Source organism: Notechis scutatus, chromosome 4, assembly GCF_049901735.1.
Source record: "Notechis scutatus isolate UNSWTSFEM ecotype Mainland chromosome 4, rNotScu1.2, whole genome shotgun sequence".
In the NCBI taxonomy this organism is placed as follows: Eukaryota; Metazoa; Chordata; class Lepidosauria; order Squamata; family Elapidae; genus Notechis; species Notechis scutatus.
Genome location: NC_142012.1, coordinates 138,286,375 through 138,309,239, shown reverse-complemented (window position 1 = coordinate 138,309,239; position 22,865 = coordinate 138,286,375). Strand labels below are relative to the sequence as shown.

The 22,865-nt window shown below is 34.7% G+C and overlaps 1 protein-coding gene across 6 annotated transcripts in view; it reads left to right on the top strand.

Moving 5' to 3' along the window:
- Positions 1-22,865, top strand: part of TRIP12 (thyroid hormone receptor interactor 12) — a 97,774-nt gene that overhangs the window by 1,922 nt on the left and 72,987 nt on the right. For 5 of the 6 annotated variants that reach the window (XM_026664458.2, XM_026664431.2, XM_087965102.1 and 2 more), the window contains exon 2: positions 18,359-18,505. In XM_026664458.2, the coding sequence (XP_026520243.1) occupies positions 18,408-18,505 (98 nt within the window). In that variant the 5' untranslated portion in view covers positions 18,359-18,407. Of the gene's footprint in view, positions 1-12,094; positions 12,449-18,358; positions 18,506-22,865 lie in introns of those variants that run through there. The other variant, XM_087965101.1, reaches the window with a different exon arrangement.

The window sequence follows — 22,865 nt, the reverse complement described above, 5'->3', positions numbered from 1 at the left end:
AGGAATTTGAAAAAGTTTACATTAGGAACAAGAAAACATTAAGGCGGGGAGAATGGAAAGTTTTGTTTAAGAGCTTTTAAGAAAGAAACATCGATGTATGGAACAAAGGTTCTGTCTGTATTATAGAGGCCTACATACTAGGCCTGACTATGTCGCATTTACCGAGGAAAGAAATGAAAGCTTGGCATTGGACTACAGTCAGTGTCTGGAACGCATTTTAGAAACATTTCTAGAATTCGTTAGACTTAATTTCAGGATTGCTTTGTCAGTGTAGCCCTGATCTAATAATTTAACGGGGAATTCTGCTTACTTTTAAGCTTTTCATTATTAGCCCAGTTAATTAACTAAGCATTGAATTGATACAGCTTTAAAGCCACATGCCATTACTCTTTTGACCAAGTCATTTCCCTATTTTATAATGGCTTTATTACAAGAGTAGGTAGTACATCTGTGAAAGGTTATGAAATAAGAGTTTGTTCTTTGTTTCATCTAATCCTATATTCCATAAATAAGGAATTATTTTCTTTACCAATCTTTACCAATTGATGACATGTTTACAGCCTGCCTCCATATTAACAGACATGTTGGAAGGGTGAAATTTTATTGGCCAACAAAATCACATTTCAAAACTTTTGAAATTTCAAGTGTCAACTATTCATTTTTCATAATTTGCATTCAATATATCAATATGTTTCTATTCAAGTTTATTAACTTGAATAATAGTGTTAGAATTATTTTGTACACATGCAGTCTATTGGTTAAGAACCTTCCACTTATATAGTAATGTTGAATTGATGTCATTCTTACTAAACACTGATTAGGACTGGCATTTTATATATTTGAGAATGTGCTGTATTAAATTTGAAGTTCCTGATTAGGTTTAGGCTGTAACCTACTCTTAAATATTTTAAAATAAACACACTTGCATCAAATAGTTTAAAGAAAGGCATTAGAATCTTAAAAAAAATTAAAAGGGAGTGTGTGTTTGAGATATTAAAAGGTGTCCTTTATCCTAACCACTTAGTATACAGTAGCCTTGTACTAACAGGTGTTGTTCTACTACTAATTATGTTTGAATATTTCCTGTACTTTTGGGGGAAGTGGGAGATGTCCCATGCTGACATTCTTTTCCTCTATATTGTTGTCAGATAAACAGATAGGATAGAGGCTATACTGAATACCTAGGCAGAAGGCTATACTGTCTGTATCTCTGTTGACTGGCTGGCTCTTCCCAAGTATAGGAAATACATTCACTAATCAAATAAGAAATATAAAGGAGAATGTATGATATCAGCAAAGTACTGGGAATGCTAATGTGGTCGAAAAGCTGGAGATAAGAAAGGTGTAAAGCCTAATAAGGTACAGATACAGGATAGTTGAAAAGTATAAAGAATTAGTAACATTTTGTTACGCTTTTTATGAATTATGTGTGTGTTCCTAGAATTAAATGAGTTTAGTATAGTAGATTTTGAAGTTATATGGAAATATTTTGGAGGCTTTATTATCTTGCTTTATAGATATGATGCTGGCACCTAGGAACTTTTCAGTTGAGAATATTTATCTGCTTTATACTTTGGGATGTTTAAAAGGCATGTCTGAGAACACCAGATTGTATCGGGGAGAAGAAGACAGTGTAAACAGGTTACCTATATACATTTGTATTTTCTCTTTTTCTTTATACTTGAAGTAATAGAATACTCTGAAATAATTTCCACTAAGGCCCTTAGATTCAAAAATATAAATGAAAAGGACATTCTAATAAACAAATCCTGCAATTTCTTTAATTGAAGCTATTTAGCACAGCATTCAACTGATTTGAAGATGTCTGACTGAAGGAATTATTAAAATGGAGTTGCTGAAATTTTTAATGAATAATGTAAAGTTATGGGCACTTGGGCCCTGACAGTAAGAACATCCTACTTAGTAGAAAAACTTATTAATAGCATCCTGAGATTGTATTTTCCTGCATTACAATATTTTCAACTTTATTCAAAGTTTTAGCTATATTGTACTCAATGTATTGTTTTCCTGATCAGGTAAACTTGTCATTTCTGCTTCCTGTTAAATTTTGATGTAATAATTCTGTGTGTGAAATGGTTGATGTTAGTAATATTAGACACTTTGAGGTGACCTTTCCAAACTATTGCTGCCAAGAATTTTTATTCTTTTATTCCTGTTTTTGCAGTAAAAACAACAACCTCCAAAACAGTTGTGTAGTAGATATGTCTAAGCTGGTTTTCCTTGAGCTGGTGGCTTTTATATGTGTTGGGACTATAGTTCCTAGCATCAGAATAGAAATTGTTAGTTAAAAATTCTAGGGCAGTCCCAACACATGTGGAATATGTGAGATCGGAGAAAGATAATCTAAGCCAATTTAGACTTAATTTAAAACTTCAATGTTGTTAATATAATGTAGATAGCCATATATTTAAATACATTGTATTAGTACTTCTAAATCTTTTAATCTCTTAATATTAAATCCTACAACTCAAAGAATCTGGGTTCCTTTAGGCTGTTTTTCAAGTAGATTTGTTTATGAGTGCATACATAAAATTTGAAATTGTGTTGCTAAAATAATTTTTATTGCCACAATTGTAAGTCTGAGTGAGAATTAATAAAACTATCTCAAAAACATCAAGATCAACATCAACATCTAGCTAATTTTGCCTAATTTAAGAAAATTAACCTGCATTAGTTCAGATTAATATTTTGTGGGAGGCCACTAGGACCTAGAGCCTGAGAAGTAAAAAAGAAAATCCCAGAAGAGGGCAGTGGCAAACAACTTCCATATTGTTTCCAAGAAAATTATACATGATTTGTTCATGAATTACCAGAAATTCAGTTCTATTCAAATTAAAATTTCTAACTAAAGTAAAACCTTTTATTTTATTTTGCTTTTTAAGAGCAACATTTTCAAAGGCTGTTCTTAATCCTAGGCTCTAGAAATACTGTTTGATATGCTGGGTTCCTATTCTTTTAGCATCGTTAAACAGTCACTTTGTTTCCCTCTCTTGCTGAGTCCTTTGAAGAGAGGACTCATATATTCTAAGTATAGTATTGGTGAGCCATTGAAGTCTGTATAACTAGGTAAAAAACTTTGGCATAAATTATAAAGTGGATTCAGATTCAGCCATGGCACAAAAACATTCCTAAATGTGGGTGGATGAAGTATGAAAAATGTAACACTACATCTACAGGTGTAGTGTAATGTTACTGAATATCAGCAACAATTATTGTTTCATTATCAAATTGCTTGTTAGCCCTTTCAGGTAAACCAGACAGGAAACAATGATGAGCTAATTTTACTTTATTGTAAGGGTACATTAACAGAGTGTTACAAGTGTGAAGGTACACATTTCTGGCTATCACTTTTAATTGTCAGTTCAGTTGAGGCAAGTCCTTCCTAAGTTTCTTTCTCTGAGACACTGAAGGTTTCCTCTTGTCTGATTGTTTCCTAGGCAGCATCTCCTCCCCTAATTTTCCAAGGTCATCCACATTGCTTCTATGTCTACACCTTTTCAGTGACTTCACATTGGTTGAATGTCGATACTTAGTGTTTGTGATGACATGGCTATGATTTAACATTTGATCAGAAATGATACTTAGTGCTATATTTTAATATAGAAAATTCAGAATTGTGGCCTATGAGATACATGTGGTTCTCCAGGTTATTTTCTATGGTTTAAAGTAATAATTAGGGAAAGCTGAGGCTCCTGTAGTGATGTGAGGCTCCTGTAGTGATGTGAGTATTTTATGCTGGATAAATATGCAGACTGGATATACTAGGAAACACTTCCAGAAGAGGATTGGTAGATTGGTGATGACATGGTACCTTGTCTCAACAACAATGGGCTTGCATAGTTGGCACTTAAGTCTCTTATACCAGAGGTGGGCAACTATGCCCCCTTTATGACTTGTGGACTTCAACTCCCAAAATTCCTGAGCTAGCATGGCTTGCTCAGGAATTCTGGGAGTTGAAGTCCATAATTCATAAAAGGGCCATAGTTGCCCACCCCTGTCTTATACTATTATCATGGCCTTTTTAGAATCCTCAGCAGTGCTTCTTGACAGGGCAGTGTAGAACTATACTTGGGCAAGGAGGAAGAATGAAAGAGATAGTTGAGTAGAAAGACGATCTGGCTGCCTCACCATGAAAATTTCTCTGGAAATTATCAGGACTGATACAGAATTAAACTCTGGGAAAGTATTTGGACTTGTTTGCCTTTAGCAAAACTATCTGTTCATTCAGTATTTCCCGCTTAGAATTCACGTGGATGCAGCATATTGCTTGACTTATTTATATTGATTGATTTGGTCTTCCATAGAGTACATTATTTGAATTTATCCATTTATTTTAAACAGTGCAATTACATTACATCCCTTGACTAATCTATTGAGGCTCTAAACTTGTGAAAAATAACTTTTGTGCAACACTAAGCTTGCTCCTTGTATTAGTTGCTAGTTTTAATTTAGTCAAGTATAATGTTTTAATGAATAATACAGAATAAATTAAGTATTTGAACATAAAATATTCTGGTTTGTTGAAGTATCTTTAATAGCAAGAATCCACAAATAAAAAATTAGATTCCTTTAATGGGAAGCAGTGTTGTCTTTTAGGGCACTACAGTGTTTGGATGAAAAACTTCTACTTACGGTTCAGCCAGATAACTTGTTAATATTTTCTAGCATCCTGCGTGATCTCTTAGGAGGGATCATGCAGATGAGGTAAGAATTTGGCAACTAGCACTTAGAAAGAGAAAGAAGTTTAAGATTGTGATTGATAGAAAAATATGAAGTGTTGTTCTCTTAATCATTGTACTGATTGGATTTGTATTGAGATGAATAAAATATATCACTCCAGATGAAATCTCAGTTATATTTCTTTCCCTATTGCAGTTTAGTTATCATTTATTTATTACATTTATATGCTGCCCATCTTGCTTGGAGGCAACTCTAGGCAGTTTACAATCATACCCCCCCCAATATAAACATTAAAATAATAAATAGTAACATTAAATTTGGTTTAATATCGACAAAGATGGGGAAGAAGTGAGCAAGATATATATGGGGAGGAGATGGGGTCTTAGCTTATTAACCATCTTCAAAATGATACTTCCTCATTGAGGCCCCAGGCCAATTGGCAGAGCGAGGTTTCTAGGCTCTTTTGGAAGCCACATGGGTGGGTGTGGATGTAACCTCAGGATATCATGTTCCAGAGGACAGGAGCCATGGCGGAAAAGGCTCTTCTTCTGAACCCCACCAGCTGGAATTCCTTCATTGATGGGATCTGCAGCATGCCACTCCTACTGGTGAGGATGGGGTGGGCCAATCTTACTGGAATCCTCATATAACTCAGTCTGTCCCATGAAGAGTTGGATTATTTAACCAGTCAATGTAAAAGTTACATCTACATACATGATACATATATTTGTCTTTTGAGGCAGTCCTGCTAAGAGGTTTACAAGGATGGTTAGAAAAGAGCCCTTTCCTTATCACATCAAATGCAGTATATGATAACTAGGATTTCTAAATATGTATTTAATCCAGGGGTTCCCAACCTGGGGTGCTCGCGCCCCCTGGGAGTGCGAGACGATATTCCAGGGGGTGCGAGAAAAGTCCAGGTAAATAATAGGATATTGGCTATATGTTGGCATTTTTATTTATTATGCAATGGATTAACTTTGTTTTCATTTTAGAGTTAAGTATTATTATTTAGTGGCTGTCACATACATAGCTGAAAAGATTCAATCCTACCATATATTTAACGCGTTCAGTAGTTCCTAAAGTCTAAATTTCAGGGGGTGTGAGGTTCGAGTGAAATTTCTTTAGGGGTGCGGGGCAAAAAAAAGGTTGGGAACCACTGATTTAATCTTTCTAAGAAGACTATCAACAGTGATTATATGGTCCTGAACATTTACAGGAGACAGAACATTTACAGACATTTGCAGCAGTCTAAAGATTGGAATCATCCCTTGAAATACCTTTCCTTTTCCCAAATGAAATACCTTCTACCCTACTAAAACTTGCTAATTTAAAATGTGTACATTTGATTAAATTCTGAAATATGATGAAATATTGTCTGTGTTAAAGTCTACCTTAATTTTATCTAAATGGCTATGGTCTAAAATTAAAAATAGTTGAAATCTCTTTATATAAAAGCAAAATACCATTCACTCATCACCACAAAATCTCCAGAACTGTAAAGCCTACAAACTTGAAATTTGGCATGTATGTTCTTCTTGGCTTCTAGGTGCTCACTAAGAAAGGATTTTTCGAAATGATCATCAGTATTTTGTATATTATTATTAACACGTTCTGATGCTAAGGAGTTCTACTCCCCCTCCCCACCTGAAAAGAAATCTGTTCCAAATGCAAAACATAAGCAGAGGAGAGGAGTTTCAGTTTTAGTTTCACAAGCAGCTTTAGTACAGAAAATTGAGCTATGCCACACCCAGGCTCCTTGTTGTCTCCCCCTTGCTCACACAGCAAATACTGTTTCATTTTCCAAACAGCCCTCAAAACTCACACACTGACAAGACACTAGCTAGATGGATGCTGGTAGGCAGAGGCAGAATCCCCCCCCCCTTTATTTTCCTCCCCAAAGACTAGCCCGACCACATAGTTTCGTAGCGAAGCACAGGTATCGAGCTAGTTATTGTACATATGCACATGTGTGTAAATGATATACATACTATTCTGATTGCAGTACTGTAGTCCAGTTATAAGCAGAAGTATGTACAAAGATGTTCCTTGTTCTGAATGAGTGACCTTTATGTTGGTTAGTACTATTTGATTCCCTGTGTATAAAATGTGCTTAGTTAGATGAGCCCCTGAAACAGCAAGCAGCTTTTGGTGTCCAACAAAGAAAAATGTATATGTTTTTAAATCATATTTTGTAATCTATCTCTTTCACGACTGAGACTTTAAGGTTCAGTAATATATAAACTATGTGGAAAAACTAACATTTACAAAGTATAGGCCAGGGGTGTCAAACTTGATTTCATTGAGGGCCACCTCAGGATTTGTTTGACCTTGGGGGTGCCGGGGGCAGTGTTGTGGCTAGGGGGCATGGCCAGCTTGATGTCACTTGTGTCGGGATGCCTGAGGTGGCCTGAACGCTCTGCCAGTGAAAAGGGGCTCCCAAGCTTTTGCAGGAGGTTGCAGGAGGTTGTGGCAGCCGAAAACTGAGCTCAGGAGCCCGTTTTTGCTGGCGGCAGCACCACAGGCCAGATCTAAGTACCCTGCAGGCTGTATCTGACCCCTGGGCCTTGATTTTGACACCCCTGGGATAGGCTATGAAAAAAATTACAGATAGCTATTTTATGCTGTTTTACTGGAGAAATTTGAAATGCAGTTAAGAAAACCTTACTATTAAAAAAACCATAATTCTTGCTTTTGTATGCTTCACCATTATGGTTTATTTATCATAATAAAATATTAATGATATATCATAATTATATCATGGCACAGATAATGTATGAAACTAGTTTTCCCTTGAAAAAAAATACTAAACATGTGACAGAAGACATAGTAGCTGATTAGTTGTGATTTGCCAGTCCTCTTGTTCAGCTGATAATGTCAGCAATCTTTATGCTGGCTAGCTACCATTTCCTATCTTTATGCTGGCTGGTTGGCTGAGTTTCTGTCACTCAATCCTTTCCATTTAAAAACAAAACAAAAAACACTGAGCCACCAGCACTTATTATTTTATGTACAAGAATAGGTATGGAATTCAAGGTAATTGTAAATAGAGAATAATGGAAGCTAGTGTTTTAATTAACAATTTTCTATCTGTTTAATCTCATTCCAAATTAAAATATTTAAAAATCTGAGGGTAGGACAGTGTGCAAATGTTAAGGTAGCTGTTGGCAAGACATTGTTGCCCATGGGCATAATGTTTGGAGTCATAGGTAAACAGTGTATATTTTCTGGAAAGTCTGGAAAATCATGTTCTATACTGTTAAAAGGGAAATGCTGCTGATGAAGAGTTAGTGACACACTAGGGAAAGTCCATTGTTGTATGCTTAGAAGTGTTTTGAAATCATGTACTGTATCGAGCCATTATTGAAGCACTTCTGTAATGTTCCACTGTATAGATTTGGGCTTCATTTGCAGATTAGAAAGTTTTTCTAATTAGAAAAATAATCTTTGTCTTAAGGATAGATTTTTCACACTTTGTAGTAACTGCACATGTTTTTACGCACATAATAAATATTCTTCAATTTGTGAAGAGGGATGTAGTACAGGTAGTCCTCTCCTTACAACCATTTGTTTAGGATATGTTCAAAGTTACAGTGTCACTGAAAAAAGTGATTTACAATTGGTCCTCCTAACATTTACAATCAATTGTAACAGTTCTTCATGGTCGTGTGATCAGATATTGTGTGCTTGGCAACCAGTATGTATTTACGATGGTTGCAGTTTTTCTGGAGTCTTGTGATCACCATTTGCGACCTTTCCAGTCTGCCTAGGACAAGCAAAGTTAAGGGGGGAAGCTATATTCACTTAATGACTTCATGATTCACTTAACTGCAGTGATTTGCTTAATAACCAAAAAAAAAAAAAAGGTTATAAATGGGTGCGACTCACATAACTGCCACCTTGCTTAATAGCAGAAATTCTGTCCCAATTGTCATACGTTGAAGATTTCCTATACATACTACATGAATGGAGTGTCTATGCATTGTGAATTCATCAAAGCACTGATTGTGGTCATCCACAGATGGAGATAGGACAAATGACAAAACGTGCAAGATAATTTCACCCCCAAAATCATACAATTTGTATTCTGATTTCTGATGCAACACTATGAAGGCAACATTTGTGTAACAATGACAGTGTGTGTTATCATTTTGTTATAATTATGATTTGCTGCAGACCCTATTAGCACTAGGTATTTAAAAGGAATTGCAAAGTTGACCACTGTACTTAGTAGTTAGGCAAAATGCACATAACAGTCTACAAGTTGCAGCCGCTCTTTTAGTGACCATTTAAAGAAAAAGTGGCACTGATTAAATGTCACTTGTGACTGGTCTACAAATTTGTGATTATTGCAGTGCCCTCACAATAATGTGATCCTGATCTGGGCGCTTGATGCCCAGCTTGCAATGACATCGTAGTTAACCACAATTATGTGATAGTTACTTCCAATGTTCTCTGCTGGCTTCTTACAAGCAAAGCCAATGGAGATGCCAGTGAGAACTTGTAAGTTGCTTTCACCCGCTTCACTTTTCCACTTGCCCATGTTCATTAGCATTTGCCTGAAACATCTCTGCCTATGCCCCACTCTTAAGTGCCTGCCTGCACTTGCTCACTTGAACACCTGCATGTGTCCTGGAAGCTGTCCATAATGCTCCATAGTATTTGAACCCACCAGCTTCCTTGCCTTGGATTCCCACCTCCTCATGCTTAATGGCCCATGTAGTCCTGGGGTTAAACATCAACTAAGACTGTGGGTTTGTGCATTGCTAAGCAATGCAGTTATATGACATGTTTTACAACTACATTGCTTGCCTACAGAAATTCCGGTCACAATTATCATTGTAACCTAAGGATTGCTTGTATGCTGTCATTTCCTGTCCTGTAATGGGGTATGTGAATGACCTTGGGGAAAGAAGAGAAGAGATGCTACCTAGGAAACGGACAAGAAAGGCAGGAACCCTCAGTGGCTTAATGGTCAGAGAAAGAAACTTAGGAAGAATACCTTCTAATGGATCTAGAAGTTAAAAATGGTAGTGGGAAGTTTGTGTCTTCAGATTTACAAGATTTTGTTAACATAGCCTTACAATAATGTAAGATTTATCTAATCCCGCTTCCTCTCTGATTTATCTGGAAGGGCTGAAATTTCCTCTAGACAGGGTTGAATGATGATTGAGCTTAGCTTTCTGATTTTCTGAAGGATACAGTAACAGTAATACACCAAAAAGGGTGAAACCATTGGGTATGGTTAGACTAGTAGATTGCTCCAACACCCCCCCCCCCAAATATGGCTCTAATATTTGATGAAATTCAACTGTGAGCTAAATTTTAGAAATGTGGTCTAGTGGTCTGCAGTGTCCCTCACTCCCAACCTTGAGGGCAGGAAATCTCTCTGCCTCACTTCCATAGCTTGACTTCTGGTTCACTAGTTTGTTTTTACTTGACATATTGAAAGTGGAATTCTCCATTAATTATTTGATATAGATCACTCAGGTGTAATTCAATCTAGAAGCCACAAGTGCAGCCCTTCTGACTCATTTTAGATTAAAAACCAAACAAAAATAAAATTACAATAAAATACACCAGTCCAATGTTTGAGAATAGTTTGAGAGCAGAATAGGTTTGCAAGAATCTAAGTTTCATCTGACTGTTATTTTCTTTGTGGCAAGATTCCAATAAGTTTACTATAGTATATTGTAGTCCTTATTTAATGTCCATTCAGTTAAACAGTTAAAATTATGGCACTGAACGAATGGACTTGATGACCTATGCTTGAATCTTATGGTCATTGTAGTGCCCCTGCAATCATGTGATTGTGATTTGCTTGGCATCTGGCATCTTACGATCAGTTACCAAATGACCTGCAATCGCCATGTGCAATCTTCCCTGCTGGGTTCTGCAGAAAGCTAATGAGAAAGCCATTAGGGAAGGTTGCAAGCCACAGCCGCCTGCCCAGAGGAATACCTCTGGTTCTGAAGGCTGGCTGCAAAAGGCTGTCATGAAATCCAAGCAGGAAATCTTCCTTGGATTATGGGAGTGGCTTTTCCCCCTAGCTTCCTTGAGAGCAAAAGTACTGCCTGGCTCTGTGCAAGGTGAAATCAATGTGCCAAGCAGCATTTTCAGTTTCAAAGATGCTGGATGAAGAACTCTCTAAGTGAGGCACTTTTTATTCCCTGTAAATTGTTAAGATCAGGGCCAAATGGAAGAGAATGGAGTATGTTTTTTTAAAAATGGAGCACTTAGAATCCAGATGGGTAACTACATGGTTTGTAGGTGAGTTGGTGAACTTTATTTGCAAGCAAGTAGCGATAGTTCTTGACTTACACTGGTTGCTTAACAGCCATATGAAATGGACTCCCCAAAAGGTACTTATAATTCTGAAGTTCCAATGGCTGCCCTCCCTTTCTGCATTCTTGTTACTGCATTTTGGGAGTGTAGCAACTGGCCCACATTTAGGGTTGATTCCAGTATCTCCTGGTCACATGTCTTATGATTCATAACATTTTTGTTGAGAACTGGTGTTTACTTCAGCAAAAAAATCTTATAGTGAATAATGGATTCACTTAATGACTGTGGCATTTCCTTAACAACTTCAGATTCCATTGTGATTTGCTTAACAACTGCCACCGAAAGGTCTACAATTGGATTGGTCAGGTAACATATGACTGTCATGACTTATGACTGTCATGACTTACGACTGTAATGGGCAGGTTTCATTATAGTACTATGTCAACAACTATCTGTAAAAGAAAGGTTGTTTATGTGAACTGCTGTGCTTCAAATGATGCAAATCCTTAGGAAAGTAAAAGCATTTTTTAATGCCTGACTGTGGATTCTTCATCCCAAAGCCAGAGTTGCTTCTGTATGTTAATTGGAAAAATGAATTTTAATAGAATCAGCTTTTTCCTCATCTGTTAATAGAATGAATTTATGTAAAGGATGTTTTTGAAGTGACATACTTTGTTTTGTTAAAGCTAAGAATTCCAGGAAACGTTTTACGTAACAGAATCTAAAGTGTTTCAGTAAATGATGAAAAGCCTATATTCCCACTCTTTTTTATTGGAATTTGGTTTAACATTCTAAGAAATATATTAAAAATCTAATTAGCTATTTTTTCTGCAATTTGCTTGATCAGTGAACCTGGATATTTACTTTAGATCTCTGAGGTTAAAAAAAAAAAAGCAAGAGACTTGTTTAGCAGCTTTCCCATTGTTTCTTATGCCTAAAGTCACAATCCCTGTAAAGCTTTGTAATGGAACAAGGGATGTGCTTCATGTTTCTTGATTAGAACATTTTGAATGAGGTTGTTTAGTCTTGAGTTTGGAAAAAAAAGATTTTTGCTTTGTAGACACCATAAACTATCACTTGGATTTATGTCTTTGTGCTTCTATTTAAGAATATTTCTTATTTGGGAGCCTCCTCGCTGACGGACTGTAGATCGCGACTCTCTGCGGCTATGGTCCATGCTCTTTCGTTGGAGAGCCCCGATCATTACGATTAAAGGCTGAAGCTGCCTTGGAGGGGCGGCGCAGTAAGGGGAAGCCGCAAGCCAGGTTGAGGGGAGCCGCAGCTCCCCTCCTGGGCTTGGTCTTTTGCCCCCCAAGACGACTGCAGCGGTGGTTTAAAATGGCCACCCCGAAGAGGAAGACTCAGCTGGATTAAGTTTTGTGCAGGAGGGAAGAAAGAGGTGGATAACATCTGAACCGGGACAACTGGGCAATACAACTAAACAAAAGTACCCGTGATTAAGGTAACATGGAATTTTTAAGAAAAGAAAAGTGAGCGGCGAAATTACAAAGGAACAGGAAAAAAAATAAGAAAATATTTTTGACAGCTAAGCGGGGCTTCGAACCGGGAAAGGAAGAAGACAGAACTAAAGATTTAACTAAATTGGACTAAAATATTTTGGCAATAAACAGGCATAAAATAAAGCTGGACTTAAGATTGTCAAAAAATAATAATAATAAAGTTTACAAATTGGAGGCTGGACTGTGCTGGAATATTGAGGTTCGAAAAACCCTAAACAAAAAGAGGGGGAAAAGGTGAAGACTTTGTATAATGGAGAGTGCCACCTTTTGACAAAAACTTGAGCTCAAACAAAAGGGAATGCATCCTGTTTCTGAATGAACTTGTGTGGATATAACACTAAAGAAATATTGAAACAAAGTAAGAATCTTAGAAAGTGAAAGCAGAATCAGAATAAAGAAAAAATCAAGGAAAGACTGACTGTGGGATTGATTGATGTTTTTGGTATAGACCCTGGGCTGGAATAATTGAGAACTTTAGAAAATTGAAAGAAGAAAGAAGGAAAGTAAAAGTGGGTTTTTTTGTGGACTTTAACGATCATAAAATACAAGAGTGTGTAATGATATCTCTTCGGGAATTAAAAATGGAACTTAAAAATATGAGAGAATTACTACAGGAAAGAGGCGAATCACTTTGTGTTAGAAAAAATGGAAATGGCGATTGAAGAACAAGAAGAAACAGCTTCAGAGGAGGAGGAGTCGACTCAAGGAGAAGACATTTTAAAGGGACAATTAACACAAAGAACACTACAAAGAAGTGGGGAAAGAAGGAGGGTTAAAAAGTTGAGATTTAAGAAGGCAATCAAAAGGGGGAATACCTGTGAAGTCGGGAAAGGCAGAAAGACCCAGCAGAAAAGGGGAAAGGAAGATATTAAGAAAGAGAGGGATATAAACTGGAATGAGAAAAGATATGGGGAAAAGAGGGGGAGGAGAAGCAGTAAGAAACAGGTGCATGAAATAAAGAAATACGGAAATAGTAAAATGTTGAAAAAAAAGTTTTTTCAGAGATAATGGTTGATGAATTAAAAAGGGGATTCTGCAGGGTAACAAGGGGTAATAAGAATATTTTTGCAATTAAAAATATTTAGAAAATAGGGTAATATAGATACTGATAACTTTTATTAAAAATTAAGGGGAGAAAATACGCTGTGGAATCCAAATGAAAAGATGTCATGATTATTATTGTAACTTCTTAAAAATAATGGTTTATTGGGAATCAAGATGAGGGAATAAAGGTATATTTTAATCATTGAGGTGTCACACTCAAAGCAGTAAAAGGGGGGAAACCCATACTTTTTTTTTCTTTAGTGTTAAAATTTGCATTAATCTAGAATTTATAAAAAGAAGGTGTAATGGAAAGGAAATATGACACACTAAAGAACCAACTAAATTAATAAGTTAATATATAGACTATTAAAAGCAAGGAGACACATTGGTAACTTTTTTTATTAATTATCATATTATTATTATTATTATTATTATTATTATTATTATTATTATTATCCAAACACATATTGTTTATCGTTATTTTTAAAATAAATATTAAAGGATTATATTTGAAATAATTGAAATGAAACAAAAAGATGTTTCGATTGAGATTAATGAAAGAGGCTAGAATTAATGTGTTTGTTTCTCTTCTTACTGAAAATTTGGAATGGAAAAGGTAATAATAGAATTAAGCATGCATATATGAATGTATAATTGCTGTCATATTTGTATGTAAAGGTGATGACCCGGAAATATGTTGTCCACTAAAAAGGGATTTTTGTTTTTAATGTGAAAAACTGAATAATTTTTTTTTAAAGAATATTTCTTATTTTCACAGGTAAAGTGGGCTAGGTTACTGTGTTTCACATGCAACAGATTTATTTATTTATTCCATTTATATGGCCACCCACAAGTGATTCTGGGCAAGGTTTTTCTACACCTCCCAGAGTTGGGGTGCTACATACATGCCTACTTCAATAAATAATCAAAATTCGGGCTCTTCCGGTTTGTCGGCTTCGCGAGCGGCAGGGATTTGCGAAGCTGCGCGATCCCTGCCGCGCTAGCCGTTTTGGGGCTCCGACCCACCGGAGTGCGGAGCTAGGCTGCCCTGCAGGGGCAGCTGAAGGTAGGGGGATCCGGAGAAGGGACTGGGGGTGTTGCAGACCCCCTCCCTGGCCGGCAGAACCCCCTTTTCCCAGGACGGTGCAGCGGCGGTCCGTAATGGCCGCCACAAAGAAGCTGGCAGCCGGGTAAGAATGCGCAGGAGGAAGTGGAGAAAGTGATTGAGAGGAGAAAGTTTTTCTTGGCTCCTAGGACTCTAAGACATATTTAATAAAATTCCTGAAAAGTATGATTTTCTGAATAATACCTGCCAGAAGAGGAAAAAAGCGGCTGCTTGAAGGTGCTGAAAGGATAGCTTTCCCTCTTTTCCTACGGAATAAATAACTGGATATTAAGAAACCTATTTTTTAGGTGGAAATTGGTTTTAAGCGATGAGTGGGAAGAGAGAGGATTAAAAGAAAATATTTGTATGCTAAGATTTGTTGGAGCAGATGCCTTAAGGATTTGAAGACTAGAATATATTGTAATAAGATTTTAAACAGATTTGGACTTTCTTTCTCTTTGATTGATATTACCCCAGAAGGAGAAAGTGAGAACTCTGCCTTGGTTTGGACTGATTGATAACTTTGGGACTGTTTTATCTTTTTTATTTTCTTTTGAATATTCTGGTTGTTGTAAGAAGAAAGAAGGAGAAAAGAAAAGAAAAGATTTATAATGGCTCCTTCTGTTGAGGAACTAAGAAAAGAATATGAACAAGTAAAAAAAATGGTAAAGATGGTGTGGAAGAAGCTTTCCTTTTCTTAGAAATGGCGCTTACTAATTATCAACAAAAATTACAACAGATGAAGACAGCAGAGGAACAAGAAAGAAAGGAAGGAGCCATCTTTAATGAATCTCAGAATTTGATCCAGAAAAAGGAAGAGAAAGAAAAGAAAAGAAGAGAAAAGAAGAAAACTAAAGGATTTAAGGACTTAAGATTCAAAAAAACATTTAAGAAAGGGAAAAATAAAGTGCAAAACCAATATGATGATTGTAAACAAAGGGGAAAAGAAATACGACAGAGAAGGGAAGCCGGTAAGGCAGAGGCTAGAAGAAGGGGGGGTAGAAAGGTTTGTTGGGAAAAGAAAGAAAGGGAAAAGGTGGAGAAAAGCTACAGTGTTTTGAAATTAAATGGAAAAAAGGAATTTTTTATGGATAATGGATAAAGTATAATTTTTTAAAAAAAAAAAAAGATTTTGCAAGGTACATAAGATGAGATGGTAGTATTGCAATGGTTTAAGAGTTGATAAGAGATTAAAATGTTAAAATGTTTAAAAATGATTGGCTTTAAAACTTAATAATAGGAGAGGTTTAGAATATTGTTTTAATTAAAGAGTTTAATAAAATTATGGTATTGATGTTATTATAAAATTTTTATTATAGTATTTCTTTTTAATATTTGGATTTATTGTCTAATTATGCACTTAATTGTGTTGGATGTATTAGTTAGATAGAATGTACCAAGCAAAATCTGATTGGGTATTAGATATTATTTTAAAGATTAATTTGATTAACTTAGGGGGGAGATAGAAAGGCATCATACTCTGATTAATGATTTCAGGAGAAACTGATTTTCTTTTTTTTCATAAGGGATGAGACAAAGGGATGATAAAAAATGGACAAAAGATACAAGTATAATGATTTAAACTAAGATGATTAATTAAGGTAGAATTAAGAAGTGTGAAATATGTGGAGAAGTTAATATAGAAGGTTTAGAATGGTAAATAAAATAAGTAATGATATGTAAGATGAGCATGAATATAATTGAAGTCCATGAAGAGAGAGATACCTGGGCCCAAGTTACTTTCCAAAAAGATTTTTTTTTTATGTTTTGTGTGTTGTGTGTATATGTCTTTTTTGGGGGGAGAATTGGTAAAAACTTGTAGAAATATAGAATGAGAATAATGGTAACTAAGTCAGAAAGAATTAGATGAAATAATAATAATGATATTGAATAAGAGTAAAGAGAAGTAAAGAGAAATTGAATAAGAGGTTTTGGTATATTATATGGAAATGGTTTAAAACAGAATCATAATTTATCTGACTTGTTAAATTTACAATGGAAAAAGGTTTAAACATGTAATGAATAATGATAATTTGTGTGTTTTAAAAATTAATAAAACTTGTTTTAAAAAAAAAAAAAGAATATTTTTGCAATTAAAAATATTTAGAAAATAGGGTAATATAGATATATACTGATAACTTTTATTAAAAATTAAGGGGAGAAAATACGCTGTGGAATCCAAATGAAAAGATGTCATGATTATTATTGTAACTTCTTAAAAATAATGGTTTATTGGGAATCAAGATGAGGGAATAAAGGTATATTTTAATCATTGAGGTGTCACACTCAAAGCAGTAAAAGGGGGGAAACCTATACTTTTTTTTTCTTTCGTGTTAAAATTTGTATTAATCTAGAATTTATAAAAAGAATGTGTAATGGAAAGGAAATATGACAGACTAAAGAACCAACTAAATTAATAAGTTTATATAGACTATTAAAAGCAAGGAGAGACATTGGTAACTTTTTTTTAATTATCATAATTATTATTATTAGGCAAATACATTGTTTATCTTTATTTTTAAAATAAATATTAAAGGATTATATTTGAAATAATTGAAATGAAACAAAAAGAAGTTTCGATTGAGATTAATGAAAGAGGCTAGAATTAATGTGTTTGTTTCTCTTCTTACTGAAAATTTGGAATGGAAAAGGTAATAATAGAATTAAGCATGCATATATGAATGTATAATTGCTGTCATATTTGTATGTAAAGGTGATGACCCGGAAATATGTTGTCCACTAAAAAGGGATTTTTGTTTTTAATGTGAAAAACTTTACAAAATTTTTAGTTGGTTTTATTTTGTTCCTTTGTAAATTTAAAAAAACTGAGGTCATTATTGTCATTTTTTATTTTAAATACTAGACAGTTTTAGGGTAGTTTGTAATTTTTACTAATTTACCTACTTAGCTGATTAAAAGTAATTTTTAATATGTGCCCTCTGAAATATGTTTGTACTAAGATATTGGGAGTATTTCAGAAATAATTCTTACCTCTTGATTAATATCTATTTTAATATCTTCTCTTTTTTTCCAATGCATTCTGATAGGCCATTAGTGGACTAAAATGGACTATTGGTCCATTTTTTGTGATGCCACTTTCATTGAATAATATTGCAATAAAATAGTGAGCCTACACAGCTTTTTGTAGCTTAAATATTGGAGCCAAAATAAGAAGATACTGATACTTAATTTTGAATTTTATATTTTTGTATCCCAGCTGTTTATACATCATTTTAACTTAGGATCAATTTAGTTTTTGCATTAATAAAAACACCAGTATTATCTATTTTTTTTCAGGCTAAACAATTGAATTATTTTCTATTGGTATGAGATGCCATTTTCCCATTCTTAAAAACTAAATGAAATTTGACAGTTCTGTTTTTTTAACTCTAGGATTATATTTCATAATGAAATATATAAATATATAAGGTAATTGAGAGGTAATTTAAACATTCCATAAATTCAGTTATTGAATGAAACAGTCATAATGTTTGATTCTCTATTTTGTAAAACTGAGGTGTTAAAATAACCTTTAACATAAAATGTAAACATAGCAAGAACAAAACAACATTGTAAGTTTCATGGTTTTACTATTCAAGCTGTTTGTGCTATAGAGTAGGATGTGTCAACCTGTCATGCAAACAATTTTGTTGGTAAATGTCCTATATTTTGATTAAATAAAAATGTTTGTTTTGCTTTTCAGTGAATGGTAGTGTCTAGAAAGGGTATGTCCCTTCAGGAGAGAGGTGCCAATGTCCAACCGGCCTAATAACAGTCCAGGGGGGTCACTGCGACGTTCTCAAAGGAACACTGTCGGGGCCCAATCACAAGACGACGCAGTAGGAGGAAGGTATGCTAATTTCTTCAACATTTTCAAAAGATAGCATAATTTATTGTACAAAGGAACCTATGATATCTTTTAAACATAAACTGGGGCTTGAATGTACTAATTAATATTGCTGATATTTTTGAATACACTATTAACTAAAATGACAGGAACTTATGTAACTTTCTTTGAAGCATTAACAAAAAGAGCTAATTGTTGATAATATCTGAACTGAGTACAGTAACAGCAAATATTAATCACATTGAACAATAACTGCAAATAACAATTTTAAATAATGTACTATATTTTAGGGGAGAAGTGTACAAATATGGTTATACATACCAGTGTGGAATAATGTTTTCCCATTAAAATAGCAGAAACCAGTAGAAGTGTAAAAGTCAAGACCCCACTGATATTGCTATAGCATAATTGGGTTTTGATTGAACAGTTGGTTTGGGGGCTGGAAAACTTTCCCAGTAAATTGAAGAACGTATCACAGTGTCTTGGGCAGTCTCCTGTCCCTCTTGATAAACTTCTGATAAGAGTTGTGTTTGGCAGATGGTTTTCTGCCAGGTGATGACATTGGGAAAGGAAAATCAGTGTTTGTGTTCAATAAACCCTGGATATCTGATTTCAGGATACCACTATCCTGAAGTGGAATAATGGCTATGGTGACAAGATATGGTTTGATATTGGGACAGGATATTTTTGCTTTAGTTTTCTGCTGGCTGAAGGATGGACAGACAATCTTTAATTTAGGTGTGAGAAAATGGCAGTATGCACATTTCTTACCTAGCAGGAATTCACAGTCAGCTTGAGAGCTTTTCTCTTTTTTACTATTTAAATACTACTTAATGTTAATGTAACCTATTTAGCAATTTCTACTGGTATTCTATTTGGTAAGTGTTTTGAAGGGTTTAAATAGTATGCAAGTTATGTTTTAAAATGGATTTGTGCAGCTAAGGTAGTTAGACTGTAGGGATAAAATGAATTTACATTTGATCTATTGTAAGTGGTCATTCTGGTGGTCAATTTACTTTGAGTATAAAGAAGCTTAAAAGAGTTACTTCCTAGAACTATATCTTAAACAGAAATATAGTAGGTGTGAGCTTGTATAATAACATTCTGTCAATCTCTTGAGCAAGATTTATTGAAGTATTAGAACTGGGTGTAACATTCACTCTAAATAAGATCTTGGTTGTAGCAAATATTGAAAATCTATTTTCTCAAAATTTATATTTGAAAAACAGTAGGCTTTTCACTGTAAAAATTCAAATTTTCTGGGATTTCATGCAAAATACTTTTATGTTTTTCTTCCTCCTAGTTGTTTCAGCATTACACCAATAATTTCCATTTTATTTATGTGTAGGATACTTATTTGCATGGGGAAATTGAAGGATCCCTAACAAAACTATCTCTAGGAACATGGTTTGAAGGAAAATGCATCCTGAGTTGGAGTACAATATTAGTAAGGGATTGATTAAATAGTTTAAATTACAAACAAAACTAATATTGATTCTTTCATGAGATGCAGTAAGATTCTGACTATTTTGCAATAGCTACTTTCAGAGTAGAAATGGGTCATGGAGCACCTTTAAATTACTTAGGGAATATAGATGCTTCATGGAAATACTTTTTATAGATTTTGAATGATTACATATTACAAGTAGATTTCTCATTGTTGATAATCCTTAGTTTTCAATTTAAAGTAGTTATTTTCTACATGAAAATGTATTGTGTTTACACATTACAGTTGCAAGCTAATTTTCTTTTAATGCATTATACAGTAATGTTGTGTTCAGATAGTCATTGTTTAACAATGGTACTTGGAATCAGCAAATCCATTGCTTAGTATGACGTGATCATACTGTTTGATGTCAGGTGACAAACTAACTTAAAATGTAGTTGCAACCATTCCAGTTGCTGTCATATATACCATGGTTGTGGGATCACTATTTGTTGATCACCTAATAGCTTCTGTGTTCACTTTATTTCTTGGAAGCTGACAATGAAGGTTACAATTGGCAATTGCGGGACACTGTCATAATTATGAGTCAATTGCCAAATCATGATGACATGATTTTCAGCCCGAATCGTTATTATGTGATCTTGCAGATGCTGGGATAGCTGCAACTCTGAGGAACAATCAGGTTCTCTCATTCATCACCATCATAACTTTGAATGATCACTGAATGAGAGGTTGCTGAACAAGGACTACTGTAAAACATTTTTTGTCGGCACCAATCTCTTTTGGGTACAGTCTCCAGAATGCTGTACCTGCTTTTTTTGAATCTAAGTTATTAACATTGAAATAATAAGAGGTAATACTCAAGTACTGTTTCTTTCTGCAATCTAGAAAATATGTCTAACTTCAGAGTGAAATATCCCTATGTTTGATACATAGGTAACAAGTAAGTTGAGCTCTGTAAATTCAGTGACATTTTGAGTAAATTTATAAGCTCTCATTTCATTTTTGTTGTCAGTAGTAAAGGTCTAGAATCTATATTTCTTGTCCAAGAATGAGATTTTTTTTTCAAATGCACACACACTCTAAAACACACAAGTTGAAACAGCTCCTTTGTGTATGGAACATTTTTGAATTGGTTGGAATAACCAGTTCTCCATCGGCATCTTGAAAAAGGGCGTATCAGGTAAGCTAATGCCCCTTTCAAATTCAGAAATGACTATTTTGAACTCAACATATTTGAGTTCAAAATATACAAATATTTTGTATATCCATATACAATATACATATCTTTTCACCTACTCGATATAAGAAGACTGCTAAAAAGAATGCTTCATTGTGAAGAAAGAGAAGTGAGAATGGAAGGAGACATGATGGCTGGTAGCCCAAAATGGAGTTACGTAGCATCTGCAGTTGAAGATTTGTTGCTGGTTTAATGATGGTTAAAACACTTGAGATGGACTGGGCAATTACATTGTTTAAGGATTATTGGTTTGAGTAAATTTGACATTTTTTGAAGTGGAGCTGTTAAGGTCTAGAGAAGATTCATTGAAGAAGAGAAGGCACCATGGGACCTTTCGAAGGTCTTTGGAGGAGGCTCAAGAAATGAAAGTTTCTATCAGCTAAAGAAGAGAGCCTGTGCCAGCATAGGACAAGGATAAGTTGGACAATGTGTTTAGTCTCATAATTATTCTAAAAGAGAAAATGGATATGGTATTTAATTATGGTGCAGTGTGTACATGTACATACAAATACATATATATTGTCAGTACTATAAAATCCATAAATACCTGGAGAATAATTAGGCTTCATAATATTTAAACACCTGGAGAACACTTAGGCTTCATAATATTTAAACACAGGAAAAAACACAATTAACCTGTACTAATTAAGCAAGCAATCATCTAAGTAGAGAATGGAATATGGCTATCTAGTTGTATATAATTCACACCAAGAAAGACTATGAACACTGAAGGTAAATACTGTTTTATGGCTGATTAAAAAGGAAAAACCATACTAGGATTTTCTCACTGAATCTTAACATAAAACCTCATGAATTGGTATGATAATCCCCAGCAGCTGTGATTTAGGTTATGCCTCTCGAGATTTAGTGTTCTTCTACTATTATCTCTGTCATTTACGAATGTATATAATTTCCTTTTTGTAAGCATAGTATATTGAGAGGGCAAGGGACCCAAAATTAATATAGCTGGAATTTTGTATTGTCTAGTACAGGTAGTCCTCGACTTACAACAGTTTATTTAGTGACTGTTCAAAGTTACAATGGCATTGAAAAAAGTGACATGACTATTTTTCACACTTACGACTTTTTTAGCATTCCCATGATCATGCCATCAAAATTCAAATGCTCTGCAACTGATTCATACTTATGACCATTGCTGTGTCCCAAGATCATGTGACCACCTTTTGCATCCTTTTGATGAGCAAAATCAGTGGGGAAGCCAGATTCACTTAACAACCATGTTACTAACTTATCAACTGCAGTGATTCACTTAAATTTCTTTATTTAGCTGTCATTTTGGCCACCCATCACACAAAATATGACTGGGCAATTACATTAAGAAACCCTCAATTGACATCAGTAGCACATTGAGATAGAATATGGCCAATTGTTTCTACAACTGTCCAGGATTACATGTATGAAATAGATGGCTATGTACATTGGATAGATGGATGGATAGATAGATAATTAGAGTTGATTAGAAGATAATGATTTTGGATGTATAAGCTGAGGTTTACTTGCATGGTGAATTACTAGGGACACAGTTAATAATATACAACAGAATGATAGCCTAATACAAGTAGTGCTCGACTTATGACCACCATTGGGAGCAGAATTTCTGTTACATAGTTTACGGAGTTGTGCCCAATTTTACAAGCTTTTTTGCCGCAGTTGTT